General features: G+C 33.8%; 2 protein-coding genes across 3 annotated transcripts in view; one reads left to right on the top strand and one right to left on the bottom strand.

Annotated features, from left to right (window-relative positions):
* LOC145725371 (RNA/RNP complex-1-interacting phosphatase) overlaps nucleotides 1-18,973 on the top strand; it is an 89,374-nt gene that overhangs the window by 5,347 nt on the left and 65,054 nt on the right. The gene's annotated exons all lie outside the window — the stretch shown is intronic.
* LOC145725372 (uncharacterized) lies at nucleotides 9,881-11,305 on the bottom strand. The gene is made up of 2 exons (XM_081974113.1): nucleotides 10,822-11,305; nucleotides 9,881-10,719 (listed from the first exon to the last, which is right to left on the bottom strand). The coding sequence occupies exons 1-2, from the start codon at nucleotides 10,960-10,962 to the stop codon at nucleotides 10,051-10,053; spliced, it is 810 nt and encodes a 269-aa protein (XP_081830239.1). The 5' UTR covers nucleotides 10,963-11,305; the 3' UTR covers nucleotides 9,881-10,050.

Below are 18,973 nucleotides of genomic sequence, written 5' to 3'. Positions count from 1 at the left end.
AAGAAAGTTGATGATGACTGACAGAAAACGAAACGTCGTGTGGCAAATTTGAATCCATCATCGAATAGCTAGGAAAAAGTGGCAATGAAAAGATGCTTTTAGTTTTGGGATATCTCTTCAAATAAGGTTAGAAATAAATAAAAACAAAAAATCAAATTTTCAGTTTTTTTCGGATATCTTCGGAAGTACTCGGAAAATCAAAATTTTTAAAACAGCATTTGGTTGAGCTTTAAATTGCGCAACTTTGCCCCAATTTAAACTTTCTCGTATCTCTTATGGTTTCTGAGATCCCAATGGTGAGGGTCGAATTTGAATTACCCTGTATATAATATAAAATATAACTAAACAAGAAAGATTATATGCTTTTTCAAAATAATACCTGATAATACATATTTTTAAATGTAAGGTATAGGTAGTCCTGGAAAACTTCCACTCTTTTGGCCTTCTTGAATTTTTCTGTAAATTCGGCCTCTTATTTATTTAAACACTACATTTTTCAAAAAGGTCGTCATTATGACGACTATGAATTCCAGTCCATTCCACGACATTTAATTTTTGCACTTTCTATTCCAAATAATAAAAACTAATTTTTTAATCTACGAGATAGACTCATTAATGATGTTCTTTCACATGTCCTATGTGGTTGTCGTGGTATGGAACAATTTACTGACTAGACAAATTTGAAAAGTTACATAAAAAAGAGAAGAATTTATGTTAAAACATACAGTATGACATAACTCAGTAGAATACCATAGTTCCATGGTTCTTTCGAGATACCACTTAAAATATGATATATCCTAACCTAACCTAAATATAAACAAATCCATTGTCTTAGATACTCAAAAGTAATTGGAATAATAATGATGATATTTAACATTCATATTTTTGTAAAATGTTCGGAAATTCCCTAATAAAAAAGTTGTAATTTTTGTCATAGTGCAGAAAAAATAAAAGACAGGTGGTTCAAATGACTACACTTGAAGAACTTGAACACACACTTGAACAACTATGAGACCGATTCTAACCTACTAGATAATGAGCAGAAATGAAGACTCTAAGAACAATAAAGGGTATAACACTTAGATACAGACAAACAAATAAGCATATGTAACCCAACGGGAGCAATGTAGCATCCAGAGTTAATAGAATGGCACCTGACAGATTAGCTAACATCTGCATAAATAATAACCCTTACAACAAAAGACCAACAGAAAGACTAAAGAAAAGATGGAAGGACAGCCTATTGATAACAATAACAACAGAAACTGAGAGACAGACAAACAGGAGAAGAAGAAGAAGAAAAGAAGAAAGAAGAAGATCGTTTTCTTGATAAACTCTGGGGGAACAACAAACTAATCATGAAACTGATATCAAATACACGCAGAAGTTAATTAACATACTAACACTCACCGTATAGAGACTATTACACCATTTAGAGGCTGGGTGTACAATCTCACCCGATTTGTCAAACCACACGCGTAAACGGAATATTCAAATGATTACAGTGTCTTAGATACAAAAACTTCAGATAAAATTGAAATTTGCTTAAAGCAGGAAGCATCAATATGTAACCCTACATACATTTTGCGTTCATTATAGTCATTTTGTGACAGATTAGCTCACAATGCTTTTCTTGTTCTTAGACTTTGACAGAATTAAACTAACCCTACAAATACAAAAGTCCGGAATTGGGACATGGGTTCAAATAACTACACTTGAAGAACTTCATTTTTAAATATCAGATTGCCACACTGGTACAAACAGTAATGATTGAAATAAGATACCAAAAATGTCAACTGCATAAACCTTTTCTACCAAATAAACTTGCATAGTTTAACGTCAGTAGTGTTTTTTCTGTTGGCAAGAACTTTAACAAATTTATGACGTTCTACTTTGTTCTAATTTTCCCGCTACACGTATGCAAATTTCAAAATTTCTTATGAGAATTCAGTGGTAAGAATAGACAGAACACACAGTAGACAGAGATTTAAATTTTGTGACGTGTGTCTGTCTGCTAAAACGACGTGACCTCATTTGACAGTGTGTCAGGTGAGGTGTTCGTCCAATAGAGCAATTGTTAAATTATGTCACTTACCATCTTTGTCAAGTCCATTGATTTGTAATGCTCCTTTCTTCTTACCAATGATTTTCCTCTTATGGACGATTCTACAATTTTCATACAGCAGGCAATAAGACTTTTACCAATTTGTGGGTGCAAAAGAGTCAATATCAGACAAAAACAAATTTGATTAATATATTATAGTAATGAATAAAGCACTTTTTTAAAATGCATGTTTAACACAATAATAACATGCAATAAATAAGTTGTAAGATGGCATTACTTTTTTTTTTCTAGAACGTCTAAATCATCCTGGATATGATGACATTGTTTATGGCTGCTTTAAATAGTTCCGTAGTAGTTTTTGAGAAATATGTTTTTAAGCCATGATATTCTCCTTTTTCCTGGTGGTCTTGTGCCATAAACTTTTCCTTGGAGAACAGACTTAAAAAGGTGATATTTGCTTTCGTGCGTCATAATATGTTCGAGGTACTCAAGCTTTCTTATTGTTTTCGGTCTTTATTGATTGTCATCCTGTACACGTTTGCACCCTCAGAGGTTTTCATATTGGGATCCGTGAACAGGAGATATCCTGCTAACCTCTTAGCCACATTAAAATGATTCTCGTGCAATGACTAGTCATAGGAAGGTCGTAGTCATTTCACTAAAGGAAATTTGCTTATGCCAATATTCTTTGATTGGGAATGCGGCCTCAGATAGATGGGTCAAGCAAGACTACTGCTTTTTACCCTCCCATCGCTGTAGACCAAAAGGATAGGTCTGGAAAAGGAAGTCGCTACAAGTCCAGGAATTTTCCCTTTCGGGATGTTCCCAGAGTAGCATCGGCATCCTCTGTCCTGGGAAAAAGATGCCCCCGCTGACGGAGGGGCTCTTCTTGTCCTCCATTTCTTCTTTCTTCGTCAGCTCGTCCATCTCTGGTGGTCCTGGAAAACTATAGGATGTTCAAACAGCCGGCTTTCGTCCGTTTCGTAAAGTTTCGGGGAGCTAGGGTCTGGTGAGTGGGGGATAGTTTTCCTCCTTTTGCGTAGGCAAAGCGAATTTAGTTATAGAAATATATTTCTCAAATAATAGGGTATACTATTATACTACGTATACTGAAGGGTATTGCAGCTATTTAGTAAATGGAGGTGCAGTTAAAACCAAAGTGACAGGAAGATGATATATCTGCAAAAACTTGGGCATTGGATGCCTAAAGTGGGTCAGCAATACAATCAAAAGAGTGAATGATACTTAACGTCAATTATAAGGACAACAGGCTATTAAATCGTCTTCGGCGAGTCGTGTCATATATATTTTGCGTTTCACGTGACCAATAAATTCGGCGTGGCGTCGTCGTCGTACAGGCCGACGCCGTATTTGGCGAGACCGCTTCTTCTTGCCGATGCATCAGACGCCCACAACGACGGCGGCGATTTCGGATCGTGAGAACCATTTTTAAAAACCATTTATAATCCACGCTCGTGCTTTTTCGTGTCGTCTATCTTGTTCCGACCAAAAGAAAAACACATTTTCGTGTTCGCCTTTTAATTCCGACATCTCACTCGAAACATGTTCTGCAGCTTGTCGATTTGATACCGTTTCATCTAATCTTGTACTCACTTTGACTTGCCACCATTCGATTACTTAATTTTGAACAAAGCTTACATTTTCTTTTGTTTAATCTTTTTGTCCAGGAATATACGGGTTATTAATAATCTTATGCCCAGAACTTTAAATACAAACAGACAGTTTGCTGACAGTGCTAATATTCGAGAAGACCTTCGTAAAACTTAAATCATACGCCTTATATGGCTATTCCCCAACATTGTGATAAAACTTCAAAAACTTTCTTGGAAGCTAATGAAAAACGTTAATTTATCTTGAAGATGTTGGTATTTTCTAAAAAAAAGTGGCTTTTCTAACGTTGTTGGCAAATAAGGATCGGGTGTCTTTAAACTCAGCAAAGTAGTGGACCTGAAATGTTGAAGAAAGATTCTTCCTAACAATAAAAATCCTTCGCCCCTTTGAGGTCAAAGTTTAGATTTAGGGAAATATTATGGAATAAGAGTTGTATGCACTACCTTTTGCTTGAATCTCGATTTGTGTATCCAGCTTAAATAATTAGTTAATCTTTTAAACAATTTGGCGACGAAGAATATATGCTTTAACCAAACTTTTGTGTGTTAACTTTGGCCGCATTCGTTTTCACGCTCCATGGAGGAAGCAGAGCGTTTTTGACGTCACAATGACGTAATTTGACAATTGGTCAAATTATGGTTTTGCCAAATTACGTCATCGTGATGTAAAAAACAGAGCTCTGCTCGCTCCATGGAGCGTGAAAACGAATGCTTTGTTGTAGTTTGACCTAACCTAACCTAACCAAACTTTTGTGTGTTGACTTTGTTGTAGTTTGAATGTTTGATTTTTGATTATTTGTTATGAATGCCAGTAAAAATTAAAAAAATATCTTTACCAATAAGAGGCATTATTCAAGTCTATTTCCGCTAGCACACTAGGCTTTCTCACTAAAAATTGTCGATATAATGTAAAGTGTGTGTAAGTTATAAGTCTTTTTTGGAAACCTAAACTCCAATATATCCAGAATGGTCAAATCATCTTCAATAAGGACTTCCTCCATCACATCCATTTTGTATTGTGTGTTTTTAATATATCATGATATGGAAAAATTTGCTTTAAACAAACCTGTGACAGAAAGAAAACCATTTTTGAACTTTTGAGGTTAAGAATTTTGGCTTAACTGCAGCAATTAGTGGGATTAAATTATTGGCAGTTTAAACTTGTTTTTAGCAGTTAAAGCTTGTATTTTGCCTTTATTTTCCCCCCTCCTCAGTATTTTATCAAACATTTTAATATTATTTATATTAAGCAATGTTAACCTCCATACATAACAGAAACTGGAACAAGTAATGCAACTGGTATTGCCCTAAACTTGGGTGTATCACTAGTTTTAAATATGCCAGGAGAACCAAAATACGAAATTCAAAATCCACAAATGCTTAACTTTCACGTGACCAATTCTTAACGGAAATACGACAGGTCAGGTGATTTCACTCGTACCTTGTGGGGTTCATTCAGTTTGTTAATTTTGAATTGCCACCTCTAATACACAAATACAAAAAATAAAACTTAACTACACTTTATGAAAAGCTAGTTATAAATCTCTAATCTAATTATGTTGATGGTGAGACGTTTGTCAAAAAATCGTTGTTTGGAACTTATCAATAAGAACGAGCATTCATCAGTGATACAATTTCTTCTAACAAACCGTCAACATATTCTGATATTTTGCCATGCTCATTAATTTGCAGCAAAATTGCGCCTAAGCTTAACACTAATTTCTGGTACATCGTTTTTAACCTAATATTTTGTTGTTTTAAGATTTTTTTTACTATTTTTATTACCCGTTATTAATTTATTGTACCTAATATTATTATAATAGTTCCATTTGGTTCTTGTAGTTATTTTAGAGGTTTGGCTTCATATTTAGCCATCTTGAAATATGTTTGATTTATATTAGAGAATAAGCAATGTGTACCTACATTATTTATATTGAAGTAGATACAAACGTTAGGTAAGATAGGATTGAAGGAGAATTTATTGGAGATTGGAGGTGTGTTTAGAAGAAATTGACTAATTGCTACAAATATACTGAAGACTTCGTGAAAGGTCAATAGGTAAGAATTTCAGATAATATTAATTTTTATAATTTTTAAAATCTTTTTTTGCAAATGTCAATAAACTGCTAAGACCACTTTCTTTTCCAATCTGCCCTACACTTTTGCAAGAGTCAAGTATGTACTGCAGCTAGAATAACCTGGTTTGACTTATGTTCAACATCTGGAGCAGCAGCAACTTCCAAGTCGTTCAGAAAGTGATACCGCCACAGTATCATCGATTTTAGCTCAGAAATTATTACGTGCGAATCCAATTGCTGTTTTTCGAAAAATTGTCATTTCAATAATTACGATGGCTAAATTATAACGAATTTTAATGTTGTGTTTAAGAAACCAAAACAAAACCAAATATTGTTCAGATGGAGTGCATTTCTTTTTACGCTGTTAGGTTAGGTTAGGTCTTTCTGAGACAGTGCTTATAATACTCAATATTTGATTCTACCTTGACACTTTCAACTACGACTATTTTTTCTTCATGTTCAAGTAATTGGAAAGAACTAATAATTCAATCACAAAAGTCTTTCCCGTAAGTTCGAGAACATTTTTAGCGGAAAAACCGTTATGTGTGCCTTATAACTATGCCACTTTAAGAATTATCATTAAGTTAATGTATAAAATAAAAAGTCCACACACAAAAGGTGCAGGTAAAAGTAAGCCGTAGGGGTCCGAAAATAAAACGGCCGTCTGTAAGATTCTTCGAGTGTGCTATCGACACAAATCATATCTGATTTTTCGATGTTTAACTCACTGTTATTAATTGTGACATGACAGTCAATGGCGTCAAGACGCATCGGAGATTAAAACCGACAAATTGCAGTCTCGTGCAGAATTGACAGCTACTAAATGGTTTGAAGAGGCTTCACATTTTTCTTCAGGTCTCAATTTGGTTGCAGTTTTGCGCGCCGCCAAATGAGGCAAAGTTCTTCTTCATATTCCTTCTAATTAAATTTGTACTTTCACGTACCAGTTGAATTTACAGAATCTTGTGATCTTGGTATATGTGAACACAAGTGTATCTTCAGTAACAGAAGCTTAACTCAAAACCGATAAAGATCGACAGATTTCGCACATTCTACGTTTCCAAGCTATCGCCTTATAATACCAGTTATTACGTTTCTCGAACGTTTTAGCAGGCGTAAATCCCTAAATCATACTCGTTTTATTCAATTACACACCAGTCGTTGCGGTGCAATGAAGGAAAACGAGGTAAAGTCAGTGATTATTCTCACACTGTGGTGGCCAAAGTACGTTCAAGTATTTAAGCAAAATTTATGTGACCGGGTTGTTTTGAAAATTTGAAACAACATGTAAATCATTGTAAACAGAATGTTCAGCTTTCAGTTACACTAATGAGGTTCTTGTTTGATGTGACTACTATTAAATTGCGAACGTAGCCGTCTCTATGAAATCAATATGAGTCGATAATTCTGGGCGATATGCTAACAAGGTTTGACTCTAAACTGTGATAATAATGTTTCACGGTTGCCTTGGTCGATAGAATAAACATTTATCAGGCTCATTGGATAAGGATGTAAATTTACAATAAACAGTTATGACATTTAAATAAATAACATCGCAATAAACATCACTACTCGGTGGGCCAGTTGATATCTGTCCGCAATAATAATTTTGAAAAAAGATATTTTTTGTTGGAGTTCAAACGAGCGGTTGATGAAAAGAGGCGTAAGAGCCTGAAGCAGTATAAAGATTATTGATGTACGAATAAGTAGTTGTTTAAATGGAAATTAAATTATAACAGGTAGCCGATCGAGATGCTTATTATTATTGGCTTCAGGGCCAACGTATATATGGGAGTGAAACATTACAACAGTATCGTGAACTTTTCAGTCTTCTTTTTAGTCAACTCCAGTAAGAATTAATATAGCATGTAGAAGAAAGTCATTATTACATTCAAAATGCAGAAGAAGTTATTTTATACGTTTTGATATACCTAAACGAGCTGAAAAAGAACTGCTCCAGGTGCCATCTACACATTTTTCTCTGATTGTGATTATTTTATTTTTCTTACGCTTTCATCTCATTACTTATTTTGCGTATCATATATCTACGCGTATTACGTATTTTGGCAACATAAATGTATCTTTATTTTTGTAAATGTAGTCTAGCTTCTTCAATTCTGTTTGTATTGGCTTCAAAAAGAATTGTGCTTCGGATTTTCCTTTCCTGCTGGTTGGCATTTTTTTGACAAAGAGCTCTAGATTGCTTTGCGTTGTTTTTATTGACATAGTTCATATTTTTCGCTATAACAGCGACACTTTTTTTAGTAACCGTTTGTAGCTTAGGTTCCTTTGTTCCAAGAAGTCGTCAGCGTACCTCCGATTATTAATCGATGTTGCTTTTTGAACATAGTAGAAGTCTAATATTATGTGTCTGAGGTTTAGTATTCTGCTTATTAACGTTCTTACAAATTGATATCGAACTTTGTCAATGACTTGGGTTAATATCTGATTTAAGTTAAACTTTGATTTATGTCGGCAAAAAGCAAATTCATATTGAATAAAGTACCAAGGAAAAATGAAAACAAATTGGAACTGCCTCAGTAAATTTGTTGAATTTGGTTTTTGGAAAGGGAGATACAAAACCCATACTTGTAAATGGAGATATACGGCTGGGAGACTCGCCCAGCTCTTTACTGTTCAATGTAATAATGGATAAAATAACAGACGAAGTAAAGAAGGATATAGAATGAGACCTCACAAACTCAATATAGTATATGCTATGCGGACGACGCACTACTGGTGGCGGACAATGAAATGTATGGTGATTAGTAAAGACTGACTGACTGACTAGTAAAACTGGACGTGGACGGCAGTAGCAGCAGCATGACATTTACTTATCTTGGAATTGATATCATCAGCGACAGGAACATAACGACAGAGTCAAACAGACAGGCAATGAAAGCAACAAAAGTTAGCGGATGCTTGAGAGAAACCGTATGGACGAATAAACACAGACCACAGAGAGCAAAATGGGAGTAAAACAACTGTGCGACCGATTATTCTAACCTACGCGGCAGAAACTCGAGTTGAGGAAACGAGAGCAAAACAGATAATGAGCAACGTAGAAATAAAGACTCTAAGAACAATAAACGGTATAACACTTAGGGACAGACAAACAAATAAGAGCATATGTAACACAACGGGAGCATAGACTGGCACCTTACAGATTAGCTAACATGTGCAAAAATAATAAACCTTACAACAAAAGACCAACAGAAAGACCAAAGAAAAGATGGACGGACAACCTACTGACAACAATAACAACAGAAACTGAGAGGCAGACAAACAGGAGCAATCCTAGTCAGACGAAGAAGAAGAAGATCTTTTTCTTGTGATAAGCTCTGTGGGAACGGCAAACTAATCAATAAATCATGAAATTGATATCAACAAATAGACCACAAGAACCAAAAGTTAATTAACATACTAACACTAACCGTGTAGAGACTATTACACCATTTAGAGGCTGGGTGGGATTGTATGCTAATTGCAGCTACAATAATTAGGGTAGACTTTTGACTCAAAAACATTTGCTATTACACTGACACTGCGCAAGTTTCGGGGCTAATATCCCTAGTGCATTTAATTTTTCCGGAAAACTCGGAAAATCCTCGTCTTCGACTCGGATGATTTTTAAAACCACTCTCGCTCATGCTATTTGTTAAAACAAATTACTTAGAAACGAGTATTCCAATTTTTCCACAGGAAAAATTAGATGCACGAGGGATATTTGGTAAGATTATTTCCTGAGTTAAATAAACATTTTATTTTAATTAAAACAATAAGAACAATAATTAATAAGAACAATAACTTTCAAGCTAGAAAGGGTAATACTATTCTTTATGTTGTTGTGAGGAGTGTGCAATTTTTTCGATTTTTTTTCCGGAAAAACTGCTGACAGCTAAGTTGACAGTTGTTGACAAGTGATTTTTCCACTTAAAATTTACATTTATTTACAACCATATATGTAATGCTGTCATTACTAACGTTATTGGAGGTTAGGAAGTATCATATTGCGCACCTCTACTTCCCGCCCTCACTTCCCGCCCTCATTTCCCGCCCTCTAAAATTGTGTGATTGTTAATATTTTTGAAAAAAAAAAAATGATGATTGAATCAAAATTTTTTAATGTCAGATAAAGTCGGATCGATATTCAGTTCGCAAATAATAAATTGAGAAAAATGTCCTGGATTACAACTCGAATTGTATGCATTCTAATGGTTATAATGCCTATAATACATTACAATACTAAAATTAACATGATCTAAACTAAAACAAACTACTTATTGAAATTAATGGTTACATTTGAATTATTATAAGTGTTTATAGAAATATTTAGGCCAGTACCAGCACTGGCGTCTCCAACAGTTGTCTCTTTGGTCGACAAATTAATTTGCTGCTGAATGACTGAGGTTTGTGAACTACTTGCAACAGCTTCAGAAGACATGGCACGTTGGGACAGCATAACGGCAGTTTTGGTTTTATTCTCCATTGGGCTATCCACATAACCTTCTGCCACAGTACTAGATTTCCATCCTCCCAGCCTTTTTAATTGGAGTACATTTGCTCCACTGTTGGCAAGTAACGTAGCGGCGGTTCTTCTTAGACGTTGGCCTGTAAAGCCTTTCGAGTTCTCTAAATTCAAAAAAGTAGCAATTTTTTGGGAATAATTAGCTATTGTATTGTGCCCAATTGGTTGATTTCTTTCTATTCCTCCTCTAAGCTGAACAAAAAGTCTATCGATTTCTATGTTTTCTCTCAAATTTATGTAGTCTCGAACGATCTTCACCCATATTGGATCAGTAATGAGAAATGATCTACTTGTATGTGTTTTGGAATCTGGAATCTCAACCGAAATTTTTTCTTCAAAAAAAGTAACATCCAACATTTTTATTTTCACTAATTCGTCCGTCCGACAAGCTCCAGATACACCTATTATTAATGCGACCTAAAACAATAAGAATAATATAATACCATAATAACTGTGCAATTCTATAAGCTCAAACACTATTTTTTTAAAATACCTATTTAAAGATCACAAATATCTTACCATTATCGGTAGAAGATTATTTGGAGCTTTGTTTAAAAAATCCTCTATATTTTGACGTTTTAGAAAGGCCAGCAGTTTCCCATGTTTTGAAATATCAGTTTTTTCTTCAATTTGTAGCATCGTTCGTATTATACTGTACATTGCCCACAAAGTGGACGGTTTCTTTTGTCTGGATTGTTCTCCAAAATATGCTAAGAGTACACTTTCGGAACTGGTATTCTTCAGATTTTTTTTCTTCGCACCACTTCCTATATAATTCAATAGCTTTTAGGTAGCGATGCTTATTTTTGTCTGGCACCAAGCCGTGTGCTGCGTATTTCTGGCGGGGTACACGTCAATTCTTCACCGGAGGACATTTTTCTCAATTTATTAATCCGGAAATGAATATCGATCTAACTTTTTCTGACATTTATTTATATTGGTGAGTTGTTTACCACATAGCTACGGTAACAATATACCTGATTGATTATTCTGAGAAAAATGCCTGCTTGGTAGTTTTTTGTTAAATGTAATATTCTAGATATGTTCAGAATGAAACAATGATTTGTAAATTTTGATAGAAATATGATGGTTGTAAATAAAATAGTATACAAACCTCGGTAGGAAGTTTCATTCCTGTCTCGAGATCCTAGCTAAACCTCGACGCTTCGCGTCTCGGCTTTCTAACTAATCTCTCGACAGTAATGAAACTCTTCCCACCTCGGTGTGTAATATACTATTGTTATACTAATTCTTGATAGCGATTGGTCAAAATAGATAGGAAGGAAATAATCGTGTTAAAACGTAAAATCGACCATGCGATTTCCGATTTGTCGAACCACACGCATAGACGGAATATTCAGATGAGTACAGTGTCTTAGATACAAAAACTTCAGATAAAGTTGAAATTTGCTTATAGCAGGAAGCACCAATATGTAACCCTATATACATTTTGCGTTCATTATAGTCATTTTGTGACAGATTAATTGCACACAATGCATTTCTTGTTCCTAGGCTTTGACAGAATTCGATTTGTGTCACTGTTGTCTGGATCTAACTTTCTGTAATTTTGCAGTTAAGAGCAAATGCTTATGTATTTGATATTGTATTTACTTAGCTCAATACTATAAACGGCTAATATTGTGGGAATAACCTTTCCGGTCTTTACTTACCAAAATTGTCTCATTAATAGATAGGGAAGTTTTACATTGATTTTTTCGAAGTAAGTGTGTTAAAAGTTAGGTAGGAAGGAGTGAATCTAAAGGTCTTCTGTACTAGTAAACTTACACAGAACATGTTGCTGTTTAATCTCAATAATAACTCAATTGTACTTTTCTTGGTTTTCACTAGTTTTGTCCTCTGCTCCATGCCAACGCCTCATAATTGTGACACTTGTTGCCGTTTGCTCCATTCCTCTAAACAACGTTTAAAATCTAATCACTGATTAGCTCTATGGCATTTGCATGCCACTACCCAACTCTAAATATTTAATCAACATTTAGGGTAACGGTGCAATCGAGCCTTGATAAAGACTAATAAGTCAACCGTACTAGGTTATAACAACGTCAAACCTCACATCTATGACGTCAAAACTTGTAAGGCTTAAAAACAAAATTGGCTGCCACGAAGCAAAATCAGTTTTATCGGAAAGTTTTCCAGTAATTGAGTTTTCGTTGCAGCAAAACAAGCTTTTAGCAGTAAAGTGGATCTAGGCAATATATAAAGTCTTTGGAAACTAATAGCTGCCATATCCGCGTTATGGGCCAAGAATGGGATGTCAATTTATATTATACGTGGATTTTGCGATGAAAGCGTCAACTTAATTTAAGCTTTACCCTGAATGTGATGCGGACATAATTGATATTTAACCTTTAGTTATTATGGCAATGTTGTTTTAGTTATGTCAATCAAGACAACCGACTTTGGGTTTAATAAACTATACGTAGAACTGGCAGTATGGTGAAAATCAAATGGGATGACGTAACATTGTAATAAATCGGTAAATGTTTTGAATGCGATTTTTGCGCTCAGTTTGACAGAAAAAACAATAATGAACTTTTCGAACATATCAAACATTGCAGCTATACAGGGTAATTCAAATTCGATCCTCACCATTGGGATTTCGGAAACTATAAGAGATACGAGAAAGTTTAAATTGGAGCTAAGTTGCGCAATTTAAAGCTTTAAGTTTTAAAAATTTATTAATATAAAAATTTCGTTCTTCCGAGTACGTACTTCTGAAAATATCCGAAAAAAACTGAAAATTAGTTTTAGTTTTTAGTTTTTATTTATTTCTAACCTTATTTGAAGAGATATCCCAAAACTAAAAGCTTCTTTTCATTGCCACTTTTTCCCAGCTATTCGATGATGGATTCATATTTGCCGTCCGACGTTTCGTTTTTTGGCAGTCATCATGAACTTTATTTTTTCTTATAGGCGCCATATTGGATTTTTAGACGACCAAATAGTGATGATAAAATAATGCACAGGGTGTTCCATTTAAAAAAGTGGAGATTCCTTAAGTTGAATTAGTCAAAGTAAAAAAATCAACGCCCTGTAGCATCTAATTCAAGTTTATTTAGATAAATCTTTTTTGTCGTCCCTGTACAACGTTCACACCAAATATAAGTATGTAAAATATGTAAAGGTATATTAAACATTTTCCAAAAAGCAAATAAAAATTTTAAAATTTATTTTTTTTAAATCTTGGAAATACCATAAAAAAATAGAACTCAAATAAGTAAGATAGGAACATGAAAACCGTTTTGCTTTATCTTCAACCGTTCGCCTGCTACAGCCTTCCAAATAGTGAAAATTACAATGTTTAATAGTAAATATCTCGAAAACGACAATACTTAGAGAAAAACTGATTAAAGCAAAAACTCCTTAGGTTAGTCAACAGAATCAAGAAATAGCATCAGTTACTAGGGTTGTTAAACAGAAATCCGTTGTTGCAACTGATTTCATGTAGATGCGGCAACGCTAGAATCACGAAAATATTTTAAATGTATTCCTAAAGCGCTTATTTTTTGAAAACGCGATGATGGTATTATTTAGTTTCTAAAGGGAACCAATTTGAGACACGCTCTGTATTATTGGATATAGCTGTGTTGTTTAAGCTCATTCTTAGTAACGCAGCAACTAATAATAATTGTAGTCCACTTTTATTCAAGTAATGTATTTTTTTATTTGAAATGACGTCATCTTAATTTAGTTTGATTTTTTGTATAGCCTTACCTGGTTAAACTGAAATGAACATCCTTAAACGTCTCATTCAAAAGGTCCACTTATGCACAGCAAACGACGTCTCTTGGCTTTTTGTTTAGTTGGTATTCAAATAAATTGTCGAGTGTTTGCGTTTTGAATTAGGAGACAGAGGAGGGTCCCCCGAAACGAATTACGCATAACGAGGCCAACATCATTAGCATCGTTAGCAATTACATAAACAAATTAAAATACCTCCCCGGTAGGCGCGAGCCTACATTTTTAAATGACATCTTTAGGCTGTTTTTCTGATTGGTTATGCTAACAACTGCAACTAAGACCGAAATTATTAGGTGACGAATTATTCAAAGGTGTTTTCTTTTTCAATTCAACACATTCCGACCCCACGTGTCTATCGTGTCGGCATTTTAAACAACATTATTGTTACGAGGGCCATTGTCATCGTCATGGCCCACACAAAAATAGCCGTCAATCATTGACAGATTTTGCTTTAATTTTGGACATTTAGAGTTAACTAATATCTGATATGTATGTATCCAAAAATATTTCCACAGATTGAATTTCAAAAGACCGGGTGTGATCAACATCAAAGAAGCTGGAATTCAACCACATTTAGGAAACAAAAGCCAAAAATTTTTATTGTTAAATTTAAAAATAACAGACCTGACACATTCCGATTTCACTGCTTTTCTTCAACACAAGAAACGTGACACACCCATATGAAACGTCTTAAACTAATGGAGTCAAGAGGTATATCTAATTGATTTTCGTTGTTAAACGCGTTAATCGCTTTCCAGCAATAATTGTTATGACGTGAAAATTAACGCTTGTATATGAAAAACATAATTATTGTCCAAGACTGGGAACTGAAAATTACCTTCTCTAATTTGAACTTAAACACTCCAACGCTTTAAGTTCGTTTTTATAGTTCAATAACTGGTTCGATTACCTACTATAAGTATTAAATTACGATAAATGTTTTCTAAGAAATATTTGCCGGTTTCCACTTTAAAATCTGAAATTCTTTAACGTTAATATAATGTTAATGTAGCGTACATACTTAACCTTAATACCGATATTTGTCTCTGTCATCAATTTATTGATTCCATTAGTACAGACGAGTATTTAACTTTTTTTTTTTTTTTGGTACCCGCCAATTTTATTTTGCACTCGTGGGTGTTAATTTAAGTGATGGCTAATTAAAAAAACAATTAAACCATACCGTATTATAATGCAATAGAAGGAAAATGAAGGTAAACGAGTTTGGCTTTAATATACACAAATTAAAAATTCGTACTGTTTTGTCGAGAATACGCTTGATCAAGATGAGTTGTATATTATCCTTTCCAATTTAATTAATTGGATTGAAGGTGAAAATACACGCCCTCAATATCACTTCTACGTGTATTTACGTAATTTAAGAAAAAAATAAAACAGTTCGATTTATTTTAGTTTGGACAAATAATTTTTTTAATTTTTCTTATAAATCTACTACTTATTGATAAGAATTTCACTTGTTTTAAATTAGATTTGTTTTAAATGGCGTACCATGAGTACTCTCTACACTAATTTTTCATAAACTCTCCACCTTTATACTGAAATTGCCACCTCGTAAACTGTAAAAGTTACAAGTTTGGTTAATATAGATAAAATCTATTAAATCCGATGACAAGTTAGCATTCTTAGACACTTTTGTTGTCAAAATTAGTTACCATTTTAAAATCCTCTTTTGACAGTATCTTTAGTGAAAATCTCAAATAACCAAGTTATGCAGTATTAAATCCAGTGTAGTCTGAATTTGACATTTCCCACCTTAACAGCTTTTGAAATGTTTTATTAATTTTTACTAATGATGCTTTCTTACAAAAAAATAACATTTTCAGCTTTTTGTCACTTTTCTTGATTACCTCATGTGTAAATTAGGACAAATAATACGTTTTTGAAATTAAAAAAATGACGCTAATTATGTATTACTAACATAGATATTATTGTTTAAATAATTTGTAATTTACATTGACAAACTGACAATTGTCAAAATAACTGTCATAAATCTCAGAAACATGCCTTTTTTCGGAAACTGTAAGAAAACTGTGTTAAACTGTAATTCTTGCAAATTCTAGGCAAAATTTTGACATTAGTGACAGATATCACGTGGTTTTTGCAGGATAATTTAGCTAGGCAGTCACGTGACCACTGTAATAAATCTGAAAAACACGTTGTGTTTCGAATACTGCAAAAAAACTTTACTAAACCTTGATTTTTGCATCTTTTGAGCACAGTTTGACAGTCAGAGACAAGATTGCTTGTCAAACCCACTTGGAGTTAGAAATTGACTGATTTAAGCACATTGTTGGAATCCTCATTAAATTTCTTATCCAATAACATGAAAAAACAAAACAAAATTTGGTACAGTCAGGGAGAAAAACGGTGTCAAAGTTTAAACGGCCAGAAACATAGTTTGAAAGGACAGTCAGGGACAAAATCGATTGTAAAACCCACTTGCAGTGAGAAAATGACTGTTTTAAGCAGAGTTTTATAATCCTTATTAAATTTCCTATCAAATAACCTGTAAAGACGCTACAAAATTTGGTAGAGCCAGAATGACAAGCGGTGTCAAAATTTAAACTGTCAAAAAAACAGTATTTATAATTTACCAGTAATTTATTAGTAGTTTACCGGCCAATTTTTCCTGGTAAAGTATGGTTATATCCTGGTAGAAGATTTGCAAGGCAAAGTTGCATGGAGTAGTAGGGTCGTTAACGTCGGTTAACGTTGTCAAACTTTACGGGTTTTGCAGGAAAACAATTTATTAAGTTAATTTTGACAAATATCGAACCAAACAATGTTATAATATTCTTACTTCTACTTTACTTTAAAAGCATAATTGTTTTGCACTGAAAATGGTCAAATTGCAAAACATTAATTAATAATACTTAAAACATAGGTAAAATGTATCGAATCTAAATCTAAACGACCTACGAGTATACATAAGAAAACGAAATTTTTTCATTGATTACAAAAGACAACCAAGAGCGTCAGAAAAGAAGTTTAAAAGAATGTGTGAAATTGATTAAGTTGGTTTATTGCCAAGAAATTTAGAAAGAACAACATAACAACAACAATCATATTTTAAAAAAGAATAGAGTTTCTTCAGTGTGAGGAGAAAGAGAGGGAGGAATTTTGAAAGAAGGCTGATTGTGTGAATTCAAAAAGCAAACCTATTTAAAAAGAGAGTTTCTTCAGTGTCACAAAAAAGAGTGGAATGATTGAGCTGGCTTATTGCCCAGAAATTTTGAAATAAGACTCACTAATTCATTTTACAAGCAAAACATATTTTAAAGATAAATAGTCTCTTCAGCATCAGCAAAGAAGAGTTAAAGAATGTGTTGGAATGATTGAGCTGGATTATTACCCAGAAATTTTGAAAGAACACTGACTGATGGATTTTAAAGCCAAACATTGGTTAGAGAACCAGAAGATAGTAGAGTCTCTTAAGCGTCAGAAAAGAAGAGTGGAAGTGTATGTTGGAATGATGGAGCTGGTTTATTCTCCAGAAATTTTTAAAGAATACTGATTTCAAAAGCCAAACATGTCTTAAAGAAGAACGCAGTGTACAGCTCGAATACGTGGTCTGACTTGTGGCTTCTTTTCGTATTTAAAAAATTGAGGTTAGTCACTATCTCAGTAACTGAAAGAGCTGTTGGTTTTAATTTAAGTTCAAGTAGTACAAGTTGCAAAAACCAAATAAAATGCAAGATATTATTTTTTCTAACATTACGTTTTTTTAACAGTATGAAATTGGACAACTTTTGTTTAACCAAACGATTTAACAATCTTTAACAATTGGATCATCCTGTATAATAACTATACAGGACGTGTGATAAATTTACTGACAAATTTTCAGTCAGGGTAGAAGGCTTAACGTAAAAAGTTAAGAAAGTTAACGTCACTGTCATTTTGATAGGCAGAATTTAAAAAGAAACTTTGATTTTAATAGGAGTCAGTGGAGTATAATTTTTTTTATCAAAAAATATTTAATGCATGACACATGATGGCGCCACGGGTAAATGAAAATTGTGTGTCAAAAACGTGTACCGGAACAATATGAGCAACTATCTCACTATCGTTTTTCTGGAAGCACCAAATCCTTTTTTCATTGGTTTGAAAGAGCATTAAAATTGATTTCTGAATGGGTTTCTTTAAAATTTCCATACCGTGAAGATGCCGCTGTGCATAGAAATAATAAACTACCTACTACTGGTCTTTCATAGAGTTGCTGAACTAACTTGCCAAGTTGCCAAATGTTCTCACCCTATGGCAGCAATGCCAATTTCTTGGACATTGACGTCATCATACTTTAATTTGATTTTCCGTATATATTTATCACTGTTTTAGTTAAAACAAAGGAAACTTTCAAAGTTATATGGTCACCGACTTTCCTCACAGAGCTATTCGTTGCCCTGGTCGAAATGAAGATGTACCCGGTAGATTTAAACGTCACGTGACAGGTTCAGTAGTTCGGTCCGTATATGCCACCCCAGATAATGATGCCTATCAGCCAGATATCTTATTCCCTGTCAGGCGCACACTACCTTTTTTCTTACAATAAACGTTCTTATCTTGATGCCGTATTGTTTCTACACGCCTCCAGGCTGCCAGTAGCGTATCATCTTAAACCGATCAAGAATAGTAACTTGATATCTTTTTGTGGCGAAACAGTTACCTTCATACTTCTTTTTATAACACGGTGGTGATTTGTGTTCTTTGAATGGAAATTTATTAAAATGTTATTTTAGTTTTTTTACTATTTTGTTGAGTATTGAATTACTATTATTGAGGAAAAGATGATCAAATAGTTGAAGCATCAGGTTAGTCTTTAATGCTATTACTGTATCTTAAAGAAAATATACGTTGAAAGGTGTTCAACGTATATTTTTCAGTCAAAAAA

The sequence above is a fragment of the Ips typographus genome, linkage group LG2 (assembly GCF_016097725.1).
Source record: "Ips typographus isolate SLU linkage group LG2, UJ_Ityp_2.0, whole genome shotgun sequence".
In the NCBI taxonomy this organism is placed as follows: Eukaryota; Metazoa; Arthropoda; class Insecta; order Coleoptera; family Curculionidae; genus Ips; species Ips typographus.
This window is presented reverse-complemented; position numbering and strand designations above follow the sequence as displayed.

Bases quoted from the DNA above. Each gene is read 5' to 3' on its own strand.
- LOC145725372 (XM_081974113.1), bottom strand. From the start codon at position 10,962: ATGTACAGTATAATACGAACGATGCTACAAATTGAAGAAAAAACTGAT. The intron at 10,720-10,821 runs GTAAGATATTTG...TTATTGTTTTAG, and splicing joins ATAATCTTCTACCGATAATG to GTCGCATTAATAATAGGTGT.